Genomic DNA, 24,177 nt, shown 5'->3' with positions numbered 1-24,177 from the left:
CGGCTTCACCTCGGACGGACTCGGCTCCCGCTCGAGGCGGGGGTGGGCGGAGCCTGCGACGAAAGGTTCTCCTGGCCCGGCCGCGCTGCGTCGGAGGCCGGCGAGATTCTGCCCCACAGTCGGCGACCCTGTTGCGGGGGACGAAGGGTGGCGCGGCCTCCCAGGCGCTGAGGAGGGGTTAGCGCAGAGCCGTTCGGAAGCCCTCGTACAGCCTCGGACCAGTTCGGGCAGACTCGGCTCCGCACTTCGGGCCGCTTCGGCCCTCCTCGGTTCCGGATTCTCGGCCGTCGGCGGAGCTCGACTGGGCCGCTTCGTGCCGGTTCGGCCCCTGTTCGGGCAGCCTCGGCTCGGCGGCGCGGGAGGCTTCGGGCAGGCTCGGCTCGGCTCGGCTGGCAGCTTCGGGCGGCCTCGGCCCGGCTCGGCTCGGCTCGGCCCGGCTCGGGCGGCCCTCCTCGCGCTGCGCGCTTCGGGCTCCGTCCCGGCCTTCGGGCGGCCCCGGCTGGCGCCTTCGGGCGGGCTCGGCGGAGTCCGGATGGAGGACTCGGACTCGGCCGCCAAGCAGCTGGGCCTGGCCGAGGCGGCGGCGGTGGCGGCCGCGGCCGCTGTTGCGGCGGCGGCCGCGGCCGCGGCAGGAGGCGAGGCGGAGGAGCCGGTGCTCAGCAGGGACGAGGACTCGGAGGAGGACGGAGACTCGGAGGCAGAGCGCGAGACTCGGCGGGTGACGGCCGTGGCGGTGATGGCCGCCGAGTCCGGGCACATGGACATGGGTGCCGAGGCCCTGCCGGGTCCCGACGAGGCCGCCGCGGCCGCAGCCTTCGCAGGCAAGTGCCGCCCGCCCGCGCACACGACCCGGGCACCTGTGCGCACCTGCCCCCCCACGCAGCCCATGCACCTGTCCGCACCTGACCCACGCGCGCCGGCCCCAGACACAAACCCGTGCACCTGTGTGCACCTGCCCCGCACACACCGCACACAAGCAGCCCACGCCAGCCCCGCGCCCACCGCCCGCTGCACGCGCCCTGGGGACCAGCCTGCCCCCTTCTCTCCGAGCACATGCCTCTCGCATGCCTCACACCTACCTCGTGTGCCCTGCCATTCCTGCACGCCTGCCCCATGTGACCAGCCTGACCCTGCCCAGTGTGCACACTTCCCTGAACATGCTTCCCGAACCCGTTTACCTTGTGCAAACCCCGTTCCTTCCTGCAGAGCACCCTGCGCTCCTTCCAGAACCTTCTCAGCACCTGCCTCTTGCCCTGCTTGTCTTCTCTGTCTGTCCCTGGTGCTGGTGACAAGGGAGGCTGGGAAGATTAGGGGAGTGGGGATCAGACATGGATCTTGCCCTGGAGCAGCCTGAGGTTGGGTGTGTCTGATCACTTGGAATCCTAAGGTCCAGTTCAGGGGTGACCTGAGAGCTGGGGAGCAAGGCAATGCTCACCCAGCTTGGGAGGCCCTGCAGCCTTTGGGAGCAGAGGTCGGCATCATGCTTTGACTCCTTAGATTCCCCTCCTGGTCCGTCCCTGGCCCCCCACATCCCATCTCCTTTATGGATCCTCCCTTCCCCCTACCATTCCTGGCAAGCTCCTTTCCCAGGGGAAAACTGGCCCATGGTTTTGTTTCTTGCCACACAGAACATTCTCGTTCTCAAGTGTCATGACCCGTGGAGCCTCAGACTGTGCCCCAAAGCCTCCTTTAGGAGTAGTGCCTTCCCAGATCGCCATCCCAAAGAAGGTAGAGACTTTCCCAAGTGTTGTATCCCTTCCCAGCTGGGAGCTCCCTAGCTGAGTGTGGGGACCCAGGAAGTGCATCCTTGAGTTACTGCCGGCACGGCACGTGTTGTCAGGCACTTTCCCCTAAGGAGCCAGCAGCCTGTGTCCCGGTGGTCCTGTCACTCCGGTGTTTATCCAGCCCTAAGCAGCTGCAGGCGGGGGGACTTGGCCTGCTGCCCCAGAGCTGCTGGTCTGTGTGTGGTCTGTCTGGGGTCCTCACAAAAGAAGGAAGAAGGCTTTGTGGCTATTAGAGTATTTGGTTCTCATCGCTAAACTCTGCTTTGATGTTGGGACTTCAGACCGTGCAGTTTTCTTCAGTTTTTTTTTTTTTTTTTTTTTTTTTTTTTTGCTTTTTGCGTATGTTTTCTGGATGCAGAAAAGAAACATGATATAGTTCGTCACGGCATCAGAGAAGTGTATTGGCGTTGCGTGTTTTTATCCGCAGAATTTGATAGTTGTGTTTTTGCATACATGGAAGCATTAAAACTTTTTTAAGTTGCTGAGGTTAGATACCTTCCAGGTGCAGGTAACTCGGCAGGATGTGTCTCCTCTCTGGGGCCCCCTCTTCTCGGGCCTTATAGCTGCTTGGCCTGAGCGTGAGTTCAGACAGGGACGTAGGCTGTGGTCTGCTGGAGGAGCAGACAGGGGAACAGCTATTTTCAGTGCAGTTTGGTGGGCGCTGGGTTAGTGGAATATGCAGGACTCTTTCCACCAGTATCTTGTGAGCATTTCCCAAGTCAGAGACTGCCCTATTCATGGGCCATTCTAGAATGCTCTGTAACAGAGGGGACCGCCTGCCCAGCCAAGGAGCTGGCGGGAAAGCCTCTCCGTGGGCAGTGAATGGGAGAGGGGGTCCAGGAGGAGGCAGGAGAGACCTGAGCCCTGGCCTGTGCTGACCTTCGAGAGGGTGCCAGGAAGGGAGGGAGCTCCGCCTGAGCCTGGCCACAGGATGGTCACCGGACTCCTGGAACCTTGGTGTATGGTTTTATGCTAAAGGGAACGAGAAGCCCGGGGGCAGTTTGGCAGAGCCCGCTGCCAGCTCAGTGGGAGCGTGGCGGGGGCGGGTTTTCACTGTGAATAAAAGGCTCTAGTGGGCTGGAGAGCTGCCTCTTTCTTTTCTTTTTCTAAGGCCCAGATGGCTTAGACTGTGGTCCAGAAATGTGGAGTGAGCACTTTGTGTAAGAATGTTGGGAGTCCCGTGGTTGGAAGTGCAGATACCTGTTTGGGAAATGCTGTTTTGGGGCCCTGGTGGGAGGCCCTTGGCTCTGATGGCGTGCTGAATCAGGCTTCTGTGTTGCAGAGGTGACCACCGTGACCGTGGCCAACGTGGGCGCCTCTGCAGACAACGTCTTCACCACGTCGGTGGCAAATGCCGCCTCACTCTCGGGACACGTCCTGGTAAGCCGCTCCGTGAGCACTTTTCCCCAGACCCCAGAGTGTGACCTCCCTGACCCCGGTTCCCCCAGAGGCCCTGCACAGGGCTGTGTGGGCGCCAGGAGGAGTGTGCTGTGATCTCCCATCCTTGCCCGACAACCACACAATGGGGGACTCTCCTGGAGCTTTGCCAGGACCGTTAGTTACCGTTTCTCTTTATTTTAGTCTTAATCACACACCTAGGACTCTACACACCTGCAAGCAAAGCTGCTATCATTGGAATGGCAGCAAACAGCAGACTCACCCTCTTAATTTTAATAACAGAGTACAGACTTGAGAAACTTGCTTTATTTCTTAGGGTGTCAGCATGCGTACAAGCTGATAGCCAGCTGACAATTTCATGCCTCCAACGGGTCTCTCCTTCCCAGAAGCAGATTCTGGCTTGTCCTCTTTTCTAGAAGGGGTTGGAGCCAGAGGGTCAGGGAACCAGGGCACAGCCTGGACCGTGCCTCCTGGGCATGGTCCTTGCAGCGGGCTCTGAGGACAGGGAGGTCCGGAGACGAAACTGACAAGGGGGGGGGGGGGTCTCAAATATATGTGTATTCCATTGGCTTTAATAAGGAAAATACTTTGGGGCACCTGGGTGGCTCAGTTGGTTATGTGTCCAACTTCAGCTCGGGTCATGGTCTCACGGTTCATGGGTTTGAGCCCCGTGTCAGGCTCTGTGCTGACAGCTTAGAGCCTGGAGCCTGCTTCCGATTCTGTTTCTCTCTCTCTCTCTCTGCCCCTCCCCTGCTCAGTTTCTCTCTCTCTCTCTCTCAAAAATGAACATTTAAAAAATAATAAGGAAAATACTTTGTGATTCTTAAATGAACGCAGAACATTCCCTCTTTTCTGTAGAGAGTTGCGTGTCTTTAGTGATTCAGACACGAGCAGTGCGACACCCTTACTGAGGCCCTGACCCTCTGGGTGATGAGCCCCGGCTCTGGGTGCGTGTGCAGGTATGCGTGTGCTCATGGGTGGGGGTCCCTCAGCTCCGCGAGGAGGTGTACTCACCCCCCTGATGGATTTTCAGATTTTAGGAAACGTCTTCTCACTTTGCCTTCATTGCTTCCATGCTCTGACCATGCAAGTGTTAGAACGTCCCAGAATGGTGGGTGTGAGCAGGCTGCTTAGAGTGTCATCCACCCCAGGACTCTCTGGGCAAAGCCTTGAGTTTGCCAGAGATCTGAGCAACGTGCTCCTAGTGACAGCGGGGTGGGTCTCTCCTCCAGCAAGGACAGGGAAGGGCGTCTGGCTCATGCAGGGATGGGGGAGGAGGGCGGGGGGTAGGGCTGCTTGAAGGGCAGGGCCAGGCGGCCCCAGAGGAAGTAGGTGCTGTCCCGATAGCACCCGGCCACTGTGGACAGGTGTGTGAGCAGTGTGGTTGGGGAGGCCCTGGCGTCTGGTGGCCATCAGTAGAGCTGTGTGTGGGGCATGAGCATGAGAAGAGAGTCCTGCCCCAGACCCTGGCTGTGCCTGTGGACTTGGTCCCTCAGAACCCTCCCTCAAGACCTGTGAACTTGCAGGAACTGCTCAGGTAGACGTGAGGGCTCTTTCTGTTTCTGGGCCTTGTGTGTGGGACACATTTGTTTTTTTTAACTTTGGTAAGTGAGCATTTGTTCAGAGCCACCCAGACATGGCAGTGTCTTTTCTTGTTCTTGGCTCTGTGTTTAAGTCTTTTTTTAATTTTCTAATTTTTTTAATGTTTATTTTTGGGAGACAGGGGGTGGGAAGGACACAATCTGAAGCAGGCTCCAGGCTCTGAGCTGTAGCGCAGAGCCCGATGTGGGGCTTGAACCCATGAACTGGGAGATCGTGACCTGAGCCGAAGTCAGCCGCCTAACCGACTGAGCCACCCGGGCGCCCGTGTTTAGGTCTTTTAGCGGCATCTTGAAAGAGCCCACGGAGGCACGGTTGGCGCCCTTGTCGGTGACGGTCAGCGAGGCCCATGTCCCGTCGCACCGAGTGGCAGGCCCCGCAGCTGTTTGTCTGGGAGACTCACGGAACGTTCTTTCCTCCAGTCTGGCAGGACAGCCCTGCAGATCGGGGACAGCCTGAACACAGAGAAGGCCACGCTGATTGTCGTGCACACGGACGGGAGCATCGTGGAGACGGCGGGGCTGAAGGGGCCAGCTGCACCCCTCACTCCAGGTGCCAGCACACCTGGGTGCTTGTGGAGTTCATGCTGGGGGCGACCTGTTTATTTTTGTGGTGAATTCGTAATATAAATGTTCCTGTTTAAGGAGAGAAAGTGGGGTTTTACGAGCCGAGAAAGAGCTGCCTGGTGCCGCTAAGTCGGGGTGGTCTGTGGGCAGCCGGACGACCCGCCGTTATAAGCCAGTCGGCGTGGTTGTACTTGCCTGGTTATCTTGGGTGCGTCCGGCGTCTCTTACTCTCAAAACGCTTCCTTTGCCCAAGGCCCTCAGTGCCCTCCGACTCCTGCAGCTCCCGGCCAGGAGCGAGGCGGAACCAAATATAACTGGGACCCCTCGGTGTACGACAGCGAGTTGCCCGTGCGCTGCCGGAACATCAGCGGCACGCTGTTCAAGAGCAGGCTCGGCTCAGGTGAGGCGCCCGTCCCCTCGCGGCCCCACAGCGCACACGTGTGGGCCAGGCCTGTCCCCTCGCGGCCCCACAGCGCCCGTCCCCTCGCGGCCCCACACACGTGTGGACCGTGCCGGGGCGGACGTGGCTCACAGCCCCGGGCACTAGAGCTGGGGCCGTGGAGAGGTTTGGGGCGTGATGGGGACGCAGTGAGAAGACGCAGCAACCCGTGGTGGGGGGAAAGCGGGGGAAGAGGAGTTCCCACAGGGAAAGTTCCCAGGGTGGGGCAGGTGGCAGGAGGTCATCGTGAGACCAGGGTGAGCTTGCGGTGGCCGTGGACAGTGGGGCGGGGAGGTGCGGTGGGCCTGCGAGTGTGGATTCGTGGCGGGGGCTTGCCTGCTGCGGGCCGGCCGTGGGGGAGGGGGGGGGGGTCACGCAGGCCCAGCAGGGGGGCTGTGGCGTTTGCGGCCCATCTGAGGAAGAGCCAGCCGAGGCCGCTGGGGGCGGGCGGTGCGGCCACTTGCTGGTCCTTCGTGTCACTTCAGGCGGCCGGGGCCGATGCATCAAGCAGGGGGAGAACTGGTACAGCCCGACTGAGTTCGAAGCCATGGCCGGAAGAGCCAGCAGTAAGGACTGGAAGAGGAGCATCCGCTACGCGGGCAGGCCGCTTCAGTGCCTCATTCAGGTGTGTGCGCGCCGTCCCCCCGCAGCTACAGCGGGGGGTCCCCACGGCAGCCCCGGCGCGTGGCCGGCATGTGCGGTCAGACAGAGGCCGCCTGGTCGTGCGGTCCCGGGCAGGTGACCTCGCCTAGGGTCCTGGTGTTTCACGCATTCGGTGCCTACGGTGCTTGCCAGGAGTGCCTGAGGCAACACCGTAGCTTCCCCTGGAGGCGCGTGACCTTTCCCAGACGCTGACCACCCCCCCCCCCAACCCCGGTTTACCCGTCGTGAGAGGGGCGGGCTTCTCACTGCTCTTTGCAGGTAGCGCTTTGCGTGTTGGTCAAGAAATAACGCTCGTAGAGTCTTCACCTCCCAGAAGGGACTCGGTGGACCCTGCCGCCGATAACCGCCTCGTACAACAGGGAAGTGCGAGGAAGAGGTGTTTCTGGAAGCGACAGGGTTTTGTGTTTATGAGCGACAGACACGCCGTAGAGCTGCCGAAAGGCGACTTTCTCACGTACCGTGTCTTCTCTGAATTTCAGGACGGGATCTTAAACCCTCACGCTGCCTCATGCACCTGTGCCGCCTGCTGTGACGACATGACCCTGGTGAGCGGCCGGGGGGGGGGGGGGTCACCTGGTGGGGCCGGGGTGCGCGTGGGCGGGCAGGGCCGCTGCGATGCCCCCACGCCCTGCCCCGCACACGGCTCTGGCGCCCCTGCAGCCGATCCAGGGGCTGTCACGTTTCTCTCTCAAACTCTGCGTCTCTGGCGTCGCTCTGATGCTGCAGGTGGTGCAGGCGGGGAACTCGCTCCAGTGTCACCATCTTAACCCCAAAACGGAGCACACCGTGTTCTTTACGGTCGTGGGGAGTACGTGTGTGCTGTCTTACATCCTGTGTTTTTTAACGTTATGTCCTAAAAGTACTACGTTGAAATTACGAGGGGCTTTTAAGGTCTTTTGAAACATTTCTATGTTCTCAATAACAGTTTCAAAAAGAGAATGAACGTTTTCATTGATTTTAACCTTTGTGGCTGTGTAGCTTTCAAAAACGTGAGAGTAACGTGTAGTGTCTGAATGTCTTAGTTTGGTTTCAGCCTTCCTTACTGTTAAGTTCTACTTTGAGATGTTTTCAAGTGAACTAGAAAGCTGTTCAACGAGATATCCTGGTTTTACTTTGATGAGCTATCTGGTTAATTTTTAGAAGATTTGAAAGGAGGTGTAATTGGAGAGACCTATCACAGTCTTGGGTGGAAAATGAAATATCCTCAAATCGTCTAGTTCGTGTATGGATTAAATATTCTCGTGGAGTGAACAATGGGATATTTTTGTGAAAATGAAGTAGCTTTCAAGTTCACTTGGAGAAACTACCGGGGAGAGCACCCTGAGATCTCGTAGGGGGAAGAGAGTAGGAGGGAATCGTCCCGTTAGGGAGTTTGGAAAACTTGCGAGCACTCTTTGCAGTTGCTGGAGAACGTGGAGACGGGTGTAAACAGGACACGCGAGGGATGCGTGTGCGACACACCTAGACCCGGCTGTGGAAAGAAACGCGGGAAGCCCTGAGCCGAGGCGGCGTGGCCGGGGTTGGAGGCCCAGGAAGGGCTCGGGCGCTGCCCTCACGGTCTGCAGTCTCCACACGGTTCCTCGGAATCCCTGCGGGGCTCTGTGGAGCTTTAAACAAGCTGGTTTTATAGTCGGTAAGAAAGGCAAAGAAGCAGGACAGCCAGAGCGATTTGGAGGAAAAGACCGAAGTCGGAGGGGTCCCAGCCCTTGAGGACCTTTCCCACTGCTGTTGTGATGGAGACGTGCGCGTCGGCAGGGCGAGGGGTCGGCGGGGCCGCGGGTGCACTCGCACTCAAGGGTGTCGGCTGCGTGGCGGTGGGGACAGCTGCACTCGGCGTAGAAATGCTTCTCGGCCCCAACCTGGCATTTCATGTGCAGATGAATTCAAAATGGATCACAGATCCAAATTTATCCAAAACATGAAACCCACATTTTGGGAAGAAAACACAGGGGAGAACTTGGGGGCCTAGGGCTCCCTCCGCCTACCGGGACATCTCCAGCCCTGGTTCTGAGTCGCAGAAACTAAATTCTGGGCAGGTGTGGCCAAGAGACTGGGGGCTCCTTCCCTCACCAGCCTCCTCTCTGAGGGCAGAGGCCACCCCCAGGAGTGGCAGGGCAGGAAGACCGTGCCACCAGCGTCCTCCCCCCAGCTCTAGAGCCTCGCCACGTGGACTGGAGCCCTGGAGAGGCGGCTGGTCGGCAGTGAGAGCAACCCGCTAAACCAGAGAAGTAGGGAAGGTGGCGGCTAAGAAGAATCCGTCTGGGATAAGAACAGACCTCAAAGATTTGCCTCGAAAACTCCCCATGAAGGAGCCCTAATGCAGTTGGATCTGCCCCCAGGCCTCGGAGCCGTGAGCAGTCTGCCGGGGGACAACACAGCCCCTGCTGGGTGTGACACCCTCCCTGCTGCCTGGGGACAGCCAGGTTGCTGACCTGATCAGCAGCAGGAACCCTGGAGAGGAGTCCGTCTCAGTGTCGCTACTGCGCATCACCAAAGCGTCCATCTTTCGCGAAAACGTTGTAAGACTTGCAAAGAAACGGGACGTGAGAGCCACACAGGAGAAAATGGCCAGCAGGCACGACCCAGGGCTTCCGAGGACCCCCTTTATGCTCACAGAGCGGAGGGCGCCATGTGCTCGGGTGGCCTCGGGGGACCGCAGCCGGGGCAGGGCTGCGACCCCAGAGACTGGCCTCCCCTCCTGCCTGAGGCTGGACAGCCAGGTGGCAGGTGCAGGGCTGGCTTCTGCCGTTGCTACTCCTCTCGTCTGTTCCCAAAGCCTCTTCAGTCCTGCTGGAATGTTCTGTCCCGTGGGGCAGAGGCTCTCCTTTGCCGGGTCGTTCTCTGTTTTCTGTCTTCTAGCAGTCCCTGGGAATCCTGTGTGTTGACGAACGTTATCTTGTTTTTAAACGCTGCTTTTCGTGTATTCCTTTAGAAAGAATCTTTTCTGTCCCTCAGGGACCTTGGGGCCTGCAGAGAGGTCGGGCCTCTGCAGCTTCCCGCCCGTGGTCCTGCTGTGCCCCCTCCCCCCCCCTCCCCCAGGTGTGGGCAGAGACGGGCACGGGGACAGCGCTGGCCCTGTCTCACTGCGCCTCTCCCCGCAGAGCGGCCCAGTCAGGCTCTTCGTCCCCTACAAAAGGCGCAAGAAGGAGAATGAGCCGCCTGCGACCCCCGTGAAGAAGGAGCCCCCCAAGAACATCACGCTGCTTCCCGCCACCGCCGCCACCGCCTGTGAGTTTGAACGAGGCGGAGCCGCGGCCCCTCCAACCCCTGGGGCTCCCTTGTTCTGTGGGGGCCGCCCTGGGGGGTTTTCCTCATCTCCGTAGACTCCCTGGCGTGCCCCCGGCAGGTGTCTCCTAATGGAACGAACCAGGAGCCATGCCTTCTGGGAGGGGGCACCTGCAGGAACACCTTCGCTCAGCCCCCATGTCCAGATGCCTCACACGGTTGTCTCGGAGTGGGGACCAGGTGGACGGAGGGAAACCCTGGCTGTGTGTGAACCGGAGTGGGGCGAGGCAGGGACGAGACAGGTGTCTGCAGCCAGCGCCTGTGCCCGAGGCTGTGAACAAGCATCTACAGAGAGCGGTCCCCCCACCCCTCGCCCCCGCCCCTGCCCTCCCACCCTGGCGCTCTCTCTCTGTGGTTCCTGCGGCCAAGGGGATGGGGCAGCATGAAGGGCTGTGGGGGCAAGTCTGCTTTCGTCTTCAACCTCTGTGAATCTTTTTTTATTTTAATTTTTTTTTTAACATTTATTCTTGAGAGAGACAGAGTGCAAGTGGGGGAGGGACAGAGAGGGAGACAGAATCCGAAGCAGGCTCCAGGCTCCGAGCTGTCAGCGCACGGCCTGACGTGGGGTCACACTCGTGAGCCGTGAGATCACGACCTGAGCCGAAGTCAGACGCTCAACTGACTGAGCCACCCGGGTGCCCCAACCTCTGGGAACGTCTTTCTTAATTCCAGCCACAAAGGAGTCTCGCAGTTACTTCCAACTTTATGTTTTGTTTTCCAACAAGGCAGCTCGTGCCTCTGTTGCCGGTTCAGATGTGAGCAGGGTGTCCTAGAGAGCCCGCCGCCTTGGCCCTGGTTCCCGTCAGAGGTGCAGGGTCCCTGGTCTTCTCCAGCCCCTGCAGAGGTGCCTGGGGCACGTGCTGGGTCCAGGCTTTGGCGTGCGCCGTGGTCAAGCCGGTGGTAAAAAGCACTTCTGCTTTTCCAGTCACCGTGACCCCCTCAGGACAGATCACTACCTCGGGCGCACTGACCTTTGACCGGGCGTCCACCGTGGAGGCCACCGCCGTCATCTCGGAGAGCCCGGCCCAGGGCGATGTCTTCGCGGGAGCCACGGGTGAGTTGTCCTTGGCACCTGCCCTGTGGGCCACACGCGTCACCCCTGTTAACCTGGGGCTTGGAGCAGCCTGGAGCAGGGGCGTCGGGTTGGCGTGCGCGGGCGGGCGCCGGGCAGGCGTGCGGGTCTATCAGTTGTGGCAGAAAATGCCCACGGTTTGCCGACTCCTGCTGTGGACCGGCTGCGAGGCAGAGACTCCCGAGGCCACGTGTGCTTGTAGATGTTCCACTAGCCGCGTCCAGAAAGCGGAAAGAGTGGAGGTTAACGTTTAACATTGTACGTCACCCGGTAGATCCCGGATACTAGCGATTCAAACAATTCATCGCGTTTCTGGGGCTCAGAAGCTACCTCCTTGGACGGTGCAGCTGGAGACTCGTCGAGATTTAAAATCTGTGCAGCCCCAGCCAGGCCCCAGCCGGGTCCCAAGGCTGTCTTGTCCCTCTCGTCCCCGACAGTGCAAGAGGCAGGCGTGCAGCCCCCGTGCAGAGTCGGCCACCCGGAGCCGCACTACCCAGGGTATCAGGACAGCTGCCAGATCGCACCCTTCCCGGAAGCAGCACTGCCAACGTCTCATCCCAAAATAGGTGGGTGCGAGAGACGTCCGGCACCCGCCGACTCTGGCCTTGGGGTCGCTCTTGGGAAAGACTTTCTGACGAAGTAGGTTTCGCGTGGGTTCTTTCCCGTCGCTGCGCCGGATCGGGGCCTGCGTTTGTGAACGCACTTGGGTGGTCCGCACGGACCTGAGACGACGCCAGGCCCTTGCAGAGGGAGGCTGCGAATTCTGGCGTGTTCCCTGGGGCGGCGCGGGGCTCGGTACGGGCGGAAGCGGAAGTGCAGGTGTTTGCCTCGCTCCCGGTCTGACACGGGACGGCCTCGCACTGCATACGCTTGGCGGCTGTGGTCCTTCACTTAATCACACAGCTGGGGCACGTCCCCGTCAGTGCGCTTCGTTTAAAGGGAGCTTCCGAAACCAGCTGGCGGGCGTTTGTGTGTTTCTCGTTTCTGCCGTTCTAGATGACGCGGCGACAGAAACGTGTAGCTTTATAGACGCGCCACCCTCCTTCCGTTCTCGCGGGCTTGCTCGCCATGTGTGCCTCCCCCTCCCCACCCCCTGCACGGGCCCATCGGGGCGTCTGTCCCGGGAGGCTGGATGCGAGACCGTTATCGCTCAGCCAGGGGCATGCTCGCCGCACTCGGGTGTCCCTGCCCGCGGGGCCGCGCGGCGCACGGAGGTGGGGACGTACGCGCACGTGTGTTCCACTCTGGCCCCGTCCAGACCACAGGGTCCCTCCTGCTTTCCTCCTTTCCACCTTTGTAACGCTGTCCTCCCCCGTGACACCTGAGTTCCGTGACCCTTAATTAGGACCCCGTGTGTGGCCGTGGATGCCAGGGAGGACGTGACGGGATGCTTCGCGGTCGGAGCCACTGCCTCAGGCTGTCCTTGTCCCCTTGCTGTCCGGGTGGCTGCCCTGCACGGGGCACATTTCGTTGTGGTCTGGGTCATCCGTGAGCGCCTGGCTTCCAGCCCCGTACGTCCGTGGTTGGGCCTTCATGTGTGCTTTCTGGTGCTGGCACTGGGGGCTTTCAAGTGTGGTGCTGTGACTGGAAGAATGTCTCCCCATCTTCTGGGGCAGTTTACAGGGAGGCCGTGTGGTGCGTGGTATTTATGTCTGTCCCTTGCCCCCACACTTTCCGAGTTTTTTTTTTTAAGCAGTTCGTTCGTTCATTCTCTTTCTTTCTTTCTTTCTTTCTTTCTTTCTTTCCTCCTTTTTTTTTTGTAAATTTTAGAGAGAATGCAAAGCAGGGAGAGGGAAGGAGAAAGAGAGTCCCAAGCAGGTTGTCTCTCAGCGCAGAACCTGATGTGGGGCTTGATCCCATGAACCCTGAGTCATGACCTGAGCCAAAACCGAGAGCCAGATGCTCAACCAACCAAGCCACCCAGGCGCCTCCACTTTCCAACATTGGATTAGAAGTTTTAACAGAGACCGCTTTGAAGGGAGGAGACATATTAATTTCTTGTTTTATTTGCATTCCGAATATTCTAGTGTTGACCTCCCTGCCGGCCTTGGCTGTCCCACCCTCCACCCCCACCAAAGCCGTCTCCCCCTCGGTGGTCAGCGGGCTGGAGATGTCGGAGCCTCGGAACTGGCTGTACCTGGAAGAGATGGTCAACTCCCTGCTTAACACGGCCCAGCAACTGAAGACACTGTTCGAACAAGCCAAGCAGGCCAGCTCCTACAGAGAAGCCGCCGCGGCCCAGGCCAGAGTCCAGGCGGACGCAGATCGCAAGGAGGTAACGTTGGCGCAGGCAGATGCTGGGGGAGGTGACGTTGGCGCAGGCAGATGCCGGGGGAGGTGATGTCGGTGCAGGCAGATGCCGGGGTCTGCGGCCACCTGCCCCCCCGCCTTCCGCTGGCTCCGGGGGTGGCCGTCCCCTACCTTCCTGGAAGAGCACCGCTAGAGAATCGTTTACAAACGAAGCCTTTCTCACAGATAACTGAATGCTGTTGGTGGGGAGATATTTGTGCTTTTGTTTTTAATTTTTTTTAAGTTTATTTATTTTTGAGAGAGAGCACAAGGGGGGAGGGGCAGAGAGAGAGGGAGACACAGAATCCGAAGCAGGCTCCAGGCTCTGAGCTGTCAGCACAGAGCCCGACGTGGGGCTCAAACTCATGAACCACAGATCATGACCTGAGCTGAAGTCGGAAGCTTAACCGACTCAGCCCCCCAGGCGCCCCTGAGCTTTTATAAATAAAATCAGCTTATTTCAAAAGGGACAAAATGTTCTACACACCAGCCATAGTTTTTGGACACTCACCTGTCACGGGCATTATTTATACTTTCAGATTATTGTCATGTGGTGAAAACGTGCCTTGTGTTCTGTTGAGTTTGGAGATGCGTCCCCTGGGGTGTTTGGCAGGCGTGCGTCTCCCCCATTACCAGCTGGAAGCTTCCGCGTCTGAGCTCCTCCGCCTGCACCTCCATGCCTGATGGAGGCCGCCTCCGTGTTGTTTCACTTCCAGCTTCCAGCAGGTTCTTCCGAAGGAGGATCCCGGGCGTCCGGGTTCACGGAGCACAGCCGGGGGACGTTCTCTCAGCTCGTCACTGCAGCCCCTGCGGCTTTTTGTGCGCGGCCTGGAGGTTGCTTAGGGCCAGCCTCCCAGGTGTCGGTGGGCGCAGGCCACCGGGGTCACCAGGGTCGGAGCAGCACCAGCCGAGGCGTGTGCTCGGCAGGCGTGGGGCACTCGGAGGCGTCCTGCGGGAGGTGGGGGTGGGGGGCACAGCAGCGATGTGTTCTTAACGGGAGCTTTCTCCGTTACAGTAAACGTGGACTTTGGTTTGTAAACAAAAGTCAGATTGGTTTTTTTTCCCTGTCATATCTATAATACGAACATTTCTGTTAGTTTATTCCCGTTTTTTATAAATCAGAGGGAAGAAGAGCTTTGCAGGCTCTCGATTTTCTATATGACTTAACGTGTGATTAATGTTCTTCCAAGGAAGAAAAATGTTGCTTCTCCTGAAGGAGATAAATTAAAAAACCTTTTTTAAAAGCTAGAGTTCCAAACTAATACATAATCAGTGATGAATTTTATAGGAAAGAGAAAAGCAGAAAAAAAGGTTTTAATTTCTTTACCCAAAGATAATGCTTGCTGGGTTCTCCAGTGTTTGAGAATTCTAGGTTTCTTGGCATCACTGGATTCTGACAGAGTCTTGTTTCCGTGACAGGATCTGTAGCTTCAGTCTCTGAGACTGATGTCCCACCCCCCGCGTGCGCGGGCTGATGTCACAGGCTGGTGTCCCACCCCCGCGTGCGCTCACCCGTGCTGGCCTTGGCCGTGCTCCTCAGCCCCGCTTGCGCCTCCGGTGCCGCATTTTCTGTCCTTTGTTTTTGTGGAGACGCCCGCCTGTCACCTTTCCTTTCGGAAGCACATCCTGAGTGACCTCGCCTTCTGGTGGTCACCAGCACCTTGATGCTAGCCCGTCCTCGTCGTGCGTTGTGCCGCCGGGATTCTCGATCTCTTATACGCCCTGCGTCTCTGGCTGTGTCGAGGACTGTTCTGTCTCTGCCTTTGGTGTTTGGCAGTTTGGCCGTGATGCACCTGAGTGTGGTTGTCGTTGTATTTAAATTTGGTGGGCTTGCTGATGATGTCAGGGTGCCGGGGTGCGCAAAGGCACGCGGAGGCTGGATGACTATCTCAAGGAAGAAGTGAGGGCTCACAGCTCCGTGGAAACAGGACGCACAGGACGCACGCGTGCCACGCGGCAGCAGACTGGGCCACGGGGGGAAGCATGTGGGTGGGTCGGGAGATGGGGGGCGGGTGTGGACAGTGGCTTCTGCGGGAAGGAACGCACACAGCAGGGTGAGCCCGCTGTGCCTGGTTTTTGGGGCCTGACCTCTGGTGACCTGGGCAGGTGCAGGGTGGGGTGTGGGAGACCACGGAGGAGGGCGTGGGGGTGTCGCCTCAGGAAGACACGGTTCAGTGTCTCCAGGGATGGGCTCACCCTGCGAGGGGCAGACCTCCCGCATCAGCAAGGCCCCAGGCCAGACCGGTCAGGGCAACAGGACACCGTAAATGAGAGGGCAGGATTAGCTCGAACCTTGGTTTTGATTCAGTTTGATTCAGTCACTGTTTCTAGAACTATTTTTAACGCCCGGTCTCTCTGTCTGCTCCCTTCCAGTTACACGTGTACGTTGACTGCTTGGCGTGGCGTGTAGGTCGCGAGACTCTGGCCACACCGGTCGGTGTGAAGTGGGGTCTCACGTGGCTCGGATTCGCTTTTCCTCCCTGACCGACGGCGCCGAGCTCCGTGCCAGGGGCTGCTGGACACTCGTGTGTCTGCTTTGGGGCAGTGTCTCCTCAGACCATTTGCCCATTTTTTTGTTTTTATTTTTATTTATTTACCTTTTTTTGAGAGAGAGAGCGTGAGTGCACACACACTAGCGAGGAGGGGCAGAAAGAGGGACATAGAGAATCTTAAAGAGGGTTCCACGCTGAGACACGGGGCTCGATCCCGTGACCCTAGGATCATGACCGGAGCCGAAATCAAGAGTCGGACAGTCACCTGACTGAGCCACCCAGGCGCCCTTTTTGTCTGTTGTCAATTTGGTGACTTGTGTTTCTTTAGAAAAAGCACTTTAAAAAAACCCCTGTCGTCGCACAAGTTAAGGTTGTTCGCCGGTCGCCTGTTCAGTGGCAGGTTCCGTTTGAGTCACTGAACGGGTGTTGCCGGTACCTTCCCCCCAGAATTAAAAGGGATCTGAGGGGTGAAGGGAGGCTGTGGGGACCGCCCCCACCATGTCCTGTGGCCCAGGCCGTGTGCCGGGAAGCCGCCAGCTGTGGGCTTGTCCGTCCTTCTGTCCGGCAGCGTCCCTCTGGGGAGGAAGCCTGTCTCTGCACAGCTGTCCTGGAGCATCTAAGGAATGAAAAGGAAGGAATGTCTGCGTCTTGCTGGTTCAGATCGGATGCAGAAGCGTAAACTGGAAAACAGCAGTTTGTGTTCTTACCTAGATGGTCGCCGAATTGTGGGTTCTCAGCCAGGGACCTGGTGGGTGCCCCAGCCCTGGTGGCTGGCAGAGGGCGGCTGTGTGCTTCGGAGCCTGGGGACACCGTCGTGCTCCGCCTGTGCCCTGTGCAGCTCTCCCCCCGTGTCCTGCCCTGTGAACACAGGGCTCCCATCAGACAGAAGGGCCAGCTGGGCAGAAAGCTCAGCTTTGCGCTCCTGACGGTGGAGCCCTGCTCCCTGGGTAGCCTGGTGAGGTCACGTGCACTGGCAGACCCGGGCTCCACACGGGGACGACGGGTCCGGCTTGTGTGGCTCTCTGATGGCCACAGCTGGCCTCTAGGCCCTTGGATTTCGAAATGAGGGGCCCTCACATCTGCCTGACACCGTGGAGGGCCCTCTCTCCGGGGACTTCACAGGGTCAGGAGGGGCTAGAAGGGCGGGAAGGCCCCCACTCGAGCAGCGTGTGAGGAGACCCAGAGCACTCCCAGCCTCGGGAAGCGGCCCTCGGGGCCTGGGGGTGCGGCGTCCCCTCGGGGCAGAGCCCCATGGAGGGGGGATTTCTGTCTTGGGACTTGGTGTGGCGGGAGCGTTTGGCATCAGCCGGGGTGAAAGCCCATTTCCCTTTGCAGAGCCCCTCCCTGCGGAGAGCAGGAGAAGTTTCTGTGCCCTCAAAGGTTTGTTATTTGCGAGCGGTCCTCCTGTTTGATTGCAGTGTGGGGACCCATTCGCCACCGCAGAGGCGGACGCTGGTAGCACCGTCCCAGAGTGCCCCCCTGAGTGCTAGGGGGACCAGGGGGACAAAATGCGACCTGGGAAGGCCATGGGAGTCAGGAAGAGGTGGGTCCGCTGGCCTCCTGATCTCCGCGAGTGAGGAGAAGCCAGGTGTTTGCAGCAGAGGGAGGAGGCCTCGCGCTTCCCCGCGTGGACGTTTTATTTGGAATTTAAACAGAAGATCAAGTCTAGGCCGGCTGAGACCATTCAGGGTGTTTTTCCAGTTGTCGTCATGAGCCGTCTGCGTTTGTGTGTACTTAGCTCGCCAGAGGTTAACCTGGGCCAAGAGCAGACGCCCTTCCCTGCCCGGGGCACAGCGTCCTGTCTCCCCCACCCAGGGCACGGTGTCCGGCATCTGGCTGGGGGCGCCACGGGGGCTCCTCCCGGCCAGCGGTGGCCTCCCCACTGCTCTTCTGTGCTTAGTTAAGAGGCGCGTGTAACCTGGCATCCAAGTGCACCAGCGGAAGTGGAACGCCTGGGGTGTGGTCGTCAGCTGGCCAGGGGCTGGAGTCAGGGTGGGGCAAGGTCACAGGGTCTGGTCCGTGGGGCCTCTTCCTGACTTCGGACCCCACATGGGCCCAGAGTGCTCTCTGGTGTCTGTCTTTGTAGGGCACTAACCCCGTGATGGGGGCCCCACCCCCACGACCTGACGCGAACCTAGAGGCCCCAACGCCCAGACGCTCAGCGTGCGCATTTTGGGGGCATGTCACAGGCAGGGCGCGGACTCAGAGGTCTGTCCTCTGTAAAAGTGTCTTTTCCCTTTGCACACTGAGTCACCGAGCTTGTCCACCCCGGGGTGGGGGTGGGGCTGTCCTCCTCCTGGATGGGGGCGTGGGGAGTCTGGGTATGTTTTTGGAATTCCGCTTTGGGGATTTGTCTTTTATTCGTTTGTCTGACTTGGGATGGGTGTGTTTCCACATGTTTCACACTCCAGGTTATACTCTAGGCCTTACTTTGCTCACGTGTGGGCTTCTCTGCCCGTCGGGAGCTCGCCTCTGGCTCCTGTGTCCCTCTGGCGGCCTCCCCTCAGTGCACTTGCTGGTGGGCACTTCCTTCCTTCCTGGCGTCTCCTGCCCCGGGCCCGGGCCCAGCCGTTTCTCCCCGGCTCCTCCCCTGGAGGATGGTCCTGGGAGCCACGTTCTGGGGCTGGCGTGCTCCTTGTCACTCTGGGCCTCTCGGCCGACAGTCGGAGCCACGTGTACAAACAACCCGTGTGTACAGACAGCTCTCGGGTTTCTGCACCTGTCTGTCGGTATCCGGACCTTGAGCGGACACCGGTTCATGCTGGCGTGTCTCACTCTGGTCCGAACCACAAGTTACTTTTGGTAAAAAAATAATTTTCTCGGGGGCGCCTGGGTAGCTCAGTGGGTTAAGCGTCTGACTCTGGATTTTGGCTCAGATCGTGATCTCACAGTTTGTGGGATCAAGCCCCACATTGGGCTCTGCACTGATAGCACGGAGCCTGCTTAGGATTCTCTCTCTCTGCCCTTCCCTGGCTCATGTGCTCTCTCTCTCTGTCTCTCTCTTAAAATGAATAAACTTAAAACGATGTTCCCCAGAGTGCCCTGGGAAGGCCCAGGAACCAAAGGCACGTACACGTGGTAGAGGAACCGCCCCATTCGGTCTCTTCGTTCTGACATTTTGATTCAGGTCACAGGGTCACTGCACCCCATCAACACTGCTGGGTGCTGGGAGCGCAAATACGGGAGGCCCAGGTGAGCGTGTGCTGTCTGGCCCTCAGGGCCAGACGTCCCGGGAGAGGATTCAGACCCCTGCTTCCTCCTCCAGCGTACAGCCCGAGGGCGGTGAGGAAGGCTCACCCAGCACAGGAGCCCGGTGCTGGCAGGCACCATCCTGGTGAGCCCCGTGCACCACAGCCTCTTGTCTGTGGGGTTCCAGCGCCGCCCCCCCCCCCCCCCCCCCCACTGCTCCGCTTCCTCTCGGCGTGAAGCCTTCCCTCTCCCCAGGCTAATTTCTGTATGAGGCCACAGACTGTCTCGTATTGGGTCTCGTAAAGCAGAGGCAGGGGTGCCAAGTGAGCGCCTCGGATTCCAGCTGGCGCTCCTATTCCTGGTAGCGACCGAGCACGCTCCGGGGGGCTTATGAGTGGGAAAACGTGAGAGTGCCGGATGTAATAATGTCCAGCAAGGAAGGAAGCTGAAGTTCAAATAGAACCCGGACGCGGCTCACCAGGTTGTGCACATCCTCGCAGAGCCCGGACTCTTCTGTAAAGGGTCCGACTTAACGTGTGTGTGGTCCCACCCTGGCCCGCTGACCCTTCCTCGCAGGCCCGCGCCGCGGTCAGGCCTGCACAGACCCCCTGCCATCTGGCCTGCACAGACCCCGTGCTCCAGCCTGTGCCTGGCGTAGCTCCCTGCTTTGGCGGGGGTGGGGGTGGTTGGTGGTCACAGCTGCCCGGTGCCCGCATTGCAACGGGCGGGTCTCTTACCGTGAGCCATTCTCAGTGAGTTCAGGGAAAAGCTGCACTTGTGGAATTTCAGGGGAAAGGGCACAAAGTGTGCACTTCCGTGAAGCCACAGAGACCGGCTGGGCTGGTGGCTGGGGTGCGGGCTGTGGACACGCAGCAGCCGGTGACGTGGGTCCGGGTGGCTCAGGAAGAGGCTCGTCATTCCCGGGTTCGGACTTGGCTGCTTACTTGGCAGAGAGGAGCCTTCCCAGCCTCTGGAGACATACCTGTGCCCCCGCGGCCGCTCCTCTCCCCGGGTGAGCACAGACCCTTTTAGGTGAAGACAGGGAGCTGGTTCTTGGGGTGACTGGGAGGCGTCCCCACGACACTGACGCCCGTGTCCCTTCTTGCAGCAGTCTTGTGTGAACTGTGGCCGCGAGGCCCTGAGCGAATGCACCGGCTGCCACAAAGTCAACTACTGCTCGACCTTCTGCCAGCGCAAGGTGCGTGCCTGCTCCCGCCTGGGTGCCCCCTGCTGTCCTGATCTCATGCGCATGCCCCCTGCTGCCCCATCCCCTAACATGCCCCCCCCCCCCCACTGCTGTCCGGTCCCCAAGTGTGCACCACCTGCCTCCCAGTCCCCGCGCACGTGTCCCCCTGCCACACTGTCCCCACGCACGTGCCCCCCTGCCGCCCCATGCACATGCCCTTTGCACTGCCACCGCCTACCCGCTAGGAGAGGCAGCTGCACCGGCTCCCTCCCTCGCCCACCGCGGCACAGTCCGCCCATTAGTCCTGTCTGCCCGGCCTCAGTCTCCTGCAAGTGTCCGCAGGACCAAAGCCCTGAAGAAGCCACACACCTCGCGTGCAGTGGCCCGAGGCCTTCATGGTCAGGCATTTGCTGGCCTGGGCAAGCGGCTGTTCCCGTGTGTGTGTGTGTGTGTGTGTGTGTGTGTGTGTGTGTGTCTCCCCTGTCGGCCGCTGTTTTCTGGAGTCACTGGTGCTAGCTGGTTCAGGTGTCCCTAATTTCTCCCACCCACACTCAGCAGGGCTGTCACTGTCTCTTCTTGGTGCTGATTTGAAACTTAGCAGAGTTAAGAAGGGCAGTGTATTTCATGGATAAATACTGGCTAATGGAGCCCTTAGCGTGGCCCCCATGCTGCCTTAAGAGGTAGCTGTGTGCCTGCCGACACCACTGTCCCCGCCAGGTGGCTTTCTGGAGCCTCTGTCACCAGCATTTCTGGAGCAGGAATAGCAGATGGCAGACGGAGGTGGGTGGGGACAATGGTCAGGGCCGAGTGCACATCGAGTTCCAGCGGGTCTGCAGATGCCTGAGCGCTGAGCGCTCCCCACAGTGCCGTGGGGGGGAAGGGCATGTGCGCACATCCCGCGGCCCCGGGAGAGTGCGCGAGAGCATCTTGCAGTCAAGTGCTAGGTGGCCTGTAGGTGTGTCTGTGGGGCAGGACCTGCCTCCCACGCGTGCTGGTAGCCCGGAGCCCGTCGGTCCCTCCACCCGCAATTGGTAGAGTTTTGGGGCCCGGAAGTCTGCACCTCCCCTGTAGGTGTCAGCACCGAGGAGGGGGCATCGGGCTTGTTAGAGCCTCCGGGCAGCAGCCTGTGCCCCGGGCTGCGGAGGAGGAGCGGGCACGTGGGGTGGCCAGGGCCGGTGGCGGGCCCCAGGCTGGTGCTGCCATGTGGCCAACCTTGGGCCTCGCTTTCTGCATCTTCCTTGAACTGGAACACGTGGGTTTGCTTCCCGATGGAATCGCTTCAGATGAGATTTTGTCTGAACTGCAGCCTGGGGCTGTGTGCTTGTGAAGCAGGCAGGCTAAACTTTAGGTATAATTTTGTGGACGAAGACTCCCTTTTTCCCTGGATTGTGTTAACTTTGTTCTCCTTTGATGTGTCTTATTGATAAAGACATGCTTTGGTTTTATTTCTGTAAATTGATACAAAATGAATCTCAAAATCCGTAATTCTCATGTGGGACCCAAAATGAACAGCGGGTGGGGGGTGTGAAGACAGAGGCCTGGGCTCCTCGTGGTGACCGGTAAAAGCTGATGTGACGGCCAGCAGTCCCGTCCGGAACGGCTCCCTCGATCCCTCCTGCGAACACGTGGGCGGGAGGTCAGTGCTGCGGGGTGACAAGGGCCATGACCTGGTAGGTTTTAACTCGCAGATGTGGTCTCCGTTCCGCATCTCGTCTGCCGTGTGTGCATGGACTCCACGACACGGGCCCGTTTTCAGGGTACGACCTGGTGATCGTTAGTACTTGTAGCGCCAACATCCCAGTTCGGTCGTGGAACGGTCCACCACCCCTGAAGGACCCCGTGGGCCCCTCCCCAGCCTCTGAGAAGCACGAGTCTACTTCCTGTCCTCGTGTGTTTGCCTCCTCTGGGCACGTCACGTGGCGAGTGCTGTGATGTGTGGTCTCGGGCACCTGGCTCCTCGCGTTGGCGCATTTTCGCGGCTTCCGCTCCAGGGCACGAGCCCGGGCTTTGCCCCTTTTCTCCTGTTCCCGCTGGCCATCACCAGGAGTGCCGCTCTCTCCGAGTTTGTGAGTTCGCGCCCCTTCCTAGGTGGGCGTGTCTTCCCCTGCCCGGGCTGGGACCTCGGCGTGGGCTCGCAGGGTCGTGCGGGCAGTTTGTGTTTGGCTTTGCCGAGAAAGTTCCAGACCGCTTTCCCAAGTGGCTGCGGGTGCTACCCCTCCCCCGCCAGCACGTGGCATGGTCCAGCGGCCGCAGCTGTCCACCAGCTGTCCACCAGGTGCTAACTGGCATTCCTGTAACGACCAGTCATTTGGGCACCTTCGCATTACTTAGTGGGCAGTCGTGTGTCTCTTTTGGGGAAACGTCTGTTCAGACCTTTTGCCCCCGTTTGAATTGGGTCATTTCAGTAAGAGTATAGAGGGTTCTGTGCACGCTCTGGACACGGGCCTCCATCAGATACGTGATTTGCCAGGACTTCCAGCCTGTGACTTGTCTGTTTAATTTCTTAGTAGCAGGTTTGCAGGGCAAAAGTTTCTAACGTTGGTGAAGTCCAGTGTATCAAAAAAGTTTTTCATGGAGATCACACTGTGGGTGTTGTGTCTCAGAACTTGTGCCGGCCTCCTGTTTTCCCCTAAAACACTGTCGTGTTTGCACCACGACGCCTTTCGAGCTCACAGTCACGTGCGGTGTGATGCCATGGCCTGGGCCGGCCCGGGCAGTTGTACACATTTTGTGCGTTCCCACAGTTTGTGGGTGATTCCCGGGGAGACTTCTGTTCTTGGGATATAATTATTTTACTGTGAGAACAGGGCAGGCTTGTTGTAGAAAACCTAGGAAACGTAGGACAGCACAGAGACGACCAGCTGGAACCCTGCCGTCCTGGACAGCGCCCCATCTGTACTTGCTTTTGCCCAGCGTGTTTGTGTTCGTTCCTATCACGTAGTTTCTTTTCTTTCTTTCTTTTTTTTTTAATGTTTCTTTATTTCTGAGGGGGTGGGACATGAGCGGGAGAGGGGCAGAGAAAGAGAGACACACACAGAATCCGAAGCAGGGTCCAGGCTCCAAGCCGTCAGCATAGAACCCGACACGGGGCTGGAACTCGCGAAATGTGAGATCGTGACCTGAGCCGAAGTCAGACACTTAACCACGTGAGCCACCCAGGCGCCCCCCCATCACGTCATCTCTTGACCAAGCCCTAGGCTCACCTCCGGTCGAGGGTTACATCTGTTTCGACTAACACGGCCCTCGTTTGTCCAGCCCCCCGGTCCTCGTCCAGAGCCCCAGTCTGGGCTGAGAGGTGGCTTCTCACTGCCTGCAGACGGGCTCCAGCCTTGCCTGAGCTCAGCCCCCTCTCCCCCTGCCAACAGCCCGACAGCATCTGCCCTGACCGGGGACTTGGTGGGCTCCCCCTCACGAGGACGTGGTATCTTGCTCGGCACACCTGCCCTGTCCCCAGTCTTCTCGTGGCCACAGCCACTGAACCCTTCTGTGGACATGAGGCCGGCCCCAGCTTTGTTCTCTCATTTTTGCCGGTGTAACACCGTGGGCGACGACGGCACCGGCTACAAATACTTCCTTGCAGGCGTGACTTTCTTTTCTCTGTATCTCAGGCGACAGAGGGATCAGAGTGCAGGTGGGCCTCACGGTGTCGGTGTCCTCGGGGGTCACCCCGGTTGTTTGCCATCTGAGCCGGCGCCTGCCACGAGGGGGTGGGCTTCGGGCCCTGCTCCCCAGGTCACACTCAGGTCACGTGGGGCGTGCCCTTCCTTTCAGGACTGGAAGGACCACCAGCACGTGTGTGGCCAGTCGGCGGCTGTCACCGTCCAGGCGGACGAAGTCCACGTCACTGACAGCGTGATGGAGAAAGTCACCGTGTAAGGGTCCCTGGGTCCCCTCTCCACGGTGCCGCCGGGCTGCCGCAGGTCGGGGACTCCGGAGGATGCTGAGGAGGTGAAAACGCTTGCTGGTCAAGTTGTTAACAGACTCTAAGTGACCTGCGCCCTTGGAAATGAGCCCCTGCTGCCCAGAAGCCCTGAGGGAGGTCGGGGCAGCGGCTGGACGCCGGCCCCGGGCCCTTGGCGCCTTCTCTCGGTGCTCTTTTTATCCCCTGGTCTTCCCCACGGGTGTGTCGTGTGCCGTAACACGCGTGTACATAATGTGTCTGTCAATAAAGCGGACGTCTCTGCCCCACCGGACGGGTGACCCCAGCTCCAACTT

General features: G+C 59.4%; 1 protein-coding gene across 1 annotated transcript; it reads left to right on the top strand.

The window, feature by feature from the left end:
• The first annotated feature begins 327 nt into the window (after positions 1 to 327).
• On the top strand, positions 328 to 24,155 carry DEAF1 (DEAF1 transcription factor). Its single transcript, XM_019437635.2, has 12 exons — positions 328 to 821; positions 3,067 to 3,164; positions 5,204 to 5,333; positions 5,601 to 5,747; positions 6,272 to 6,411; positions 6,929 to 6,994; positions 9,551 to 9,677; positions 10,660 to 10,788; positions 11,244 to 11,372; positions 12,834 to 13,081; positions 19,885 to 19,974; positions 23,734 to 24,155. The coding sequence occupies exons 1-12, from the start codon at positions 533 to 535 to the stop codon at positions 23,836 to 23,838; spliced, it is 1,698 nt and encodes a 565-aa protein (XP_019293180.1). The 5' UTR covers positions 328 to 532; the 3' UTR covers positions 23,839 to 24,155.
• Positions 24,156 to 24,177: the final 22 nt, after the last annotated feature.

The sequence above is a fragment of the Panthera pardus genome, unplaced genomic scaffold (assembly GCF_024362965.1).
Source record: "Panthera pardus isolate Hobbes unplaced genomic scaffold, ASM2436296v1 HiC_scaffold_12, whole genome shotgun sequence".
NCBI classification, from domain to species: Eukaryota; Metazoa; Chordata; class Mammalia; order Carnivora; family Felidae; genus Panthera; species Panthera pardus.
The sequence above is the reverse complement of the archived record's forward strand: the minus strand, read 5'-3'. Positions and strand labels throughout refer to the sequence as shown.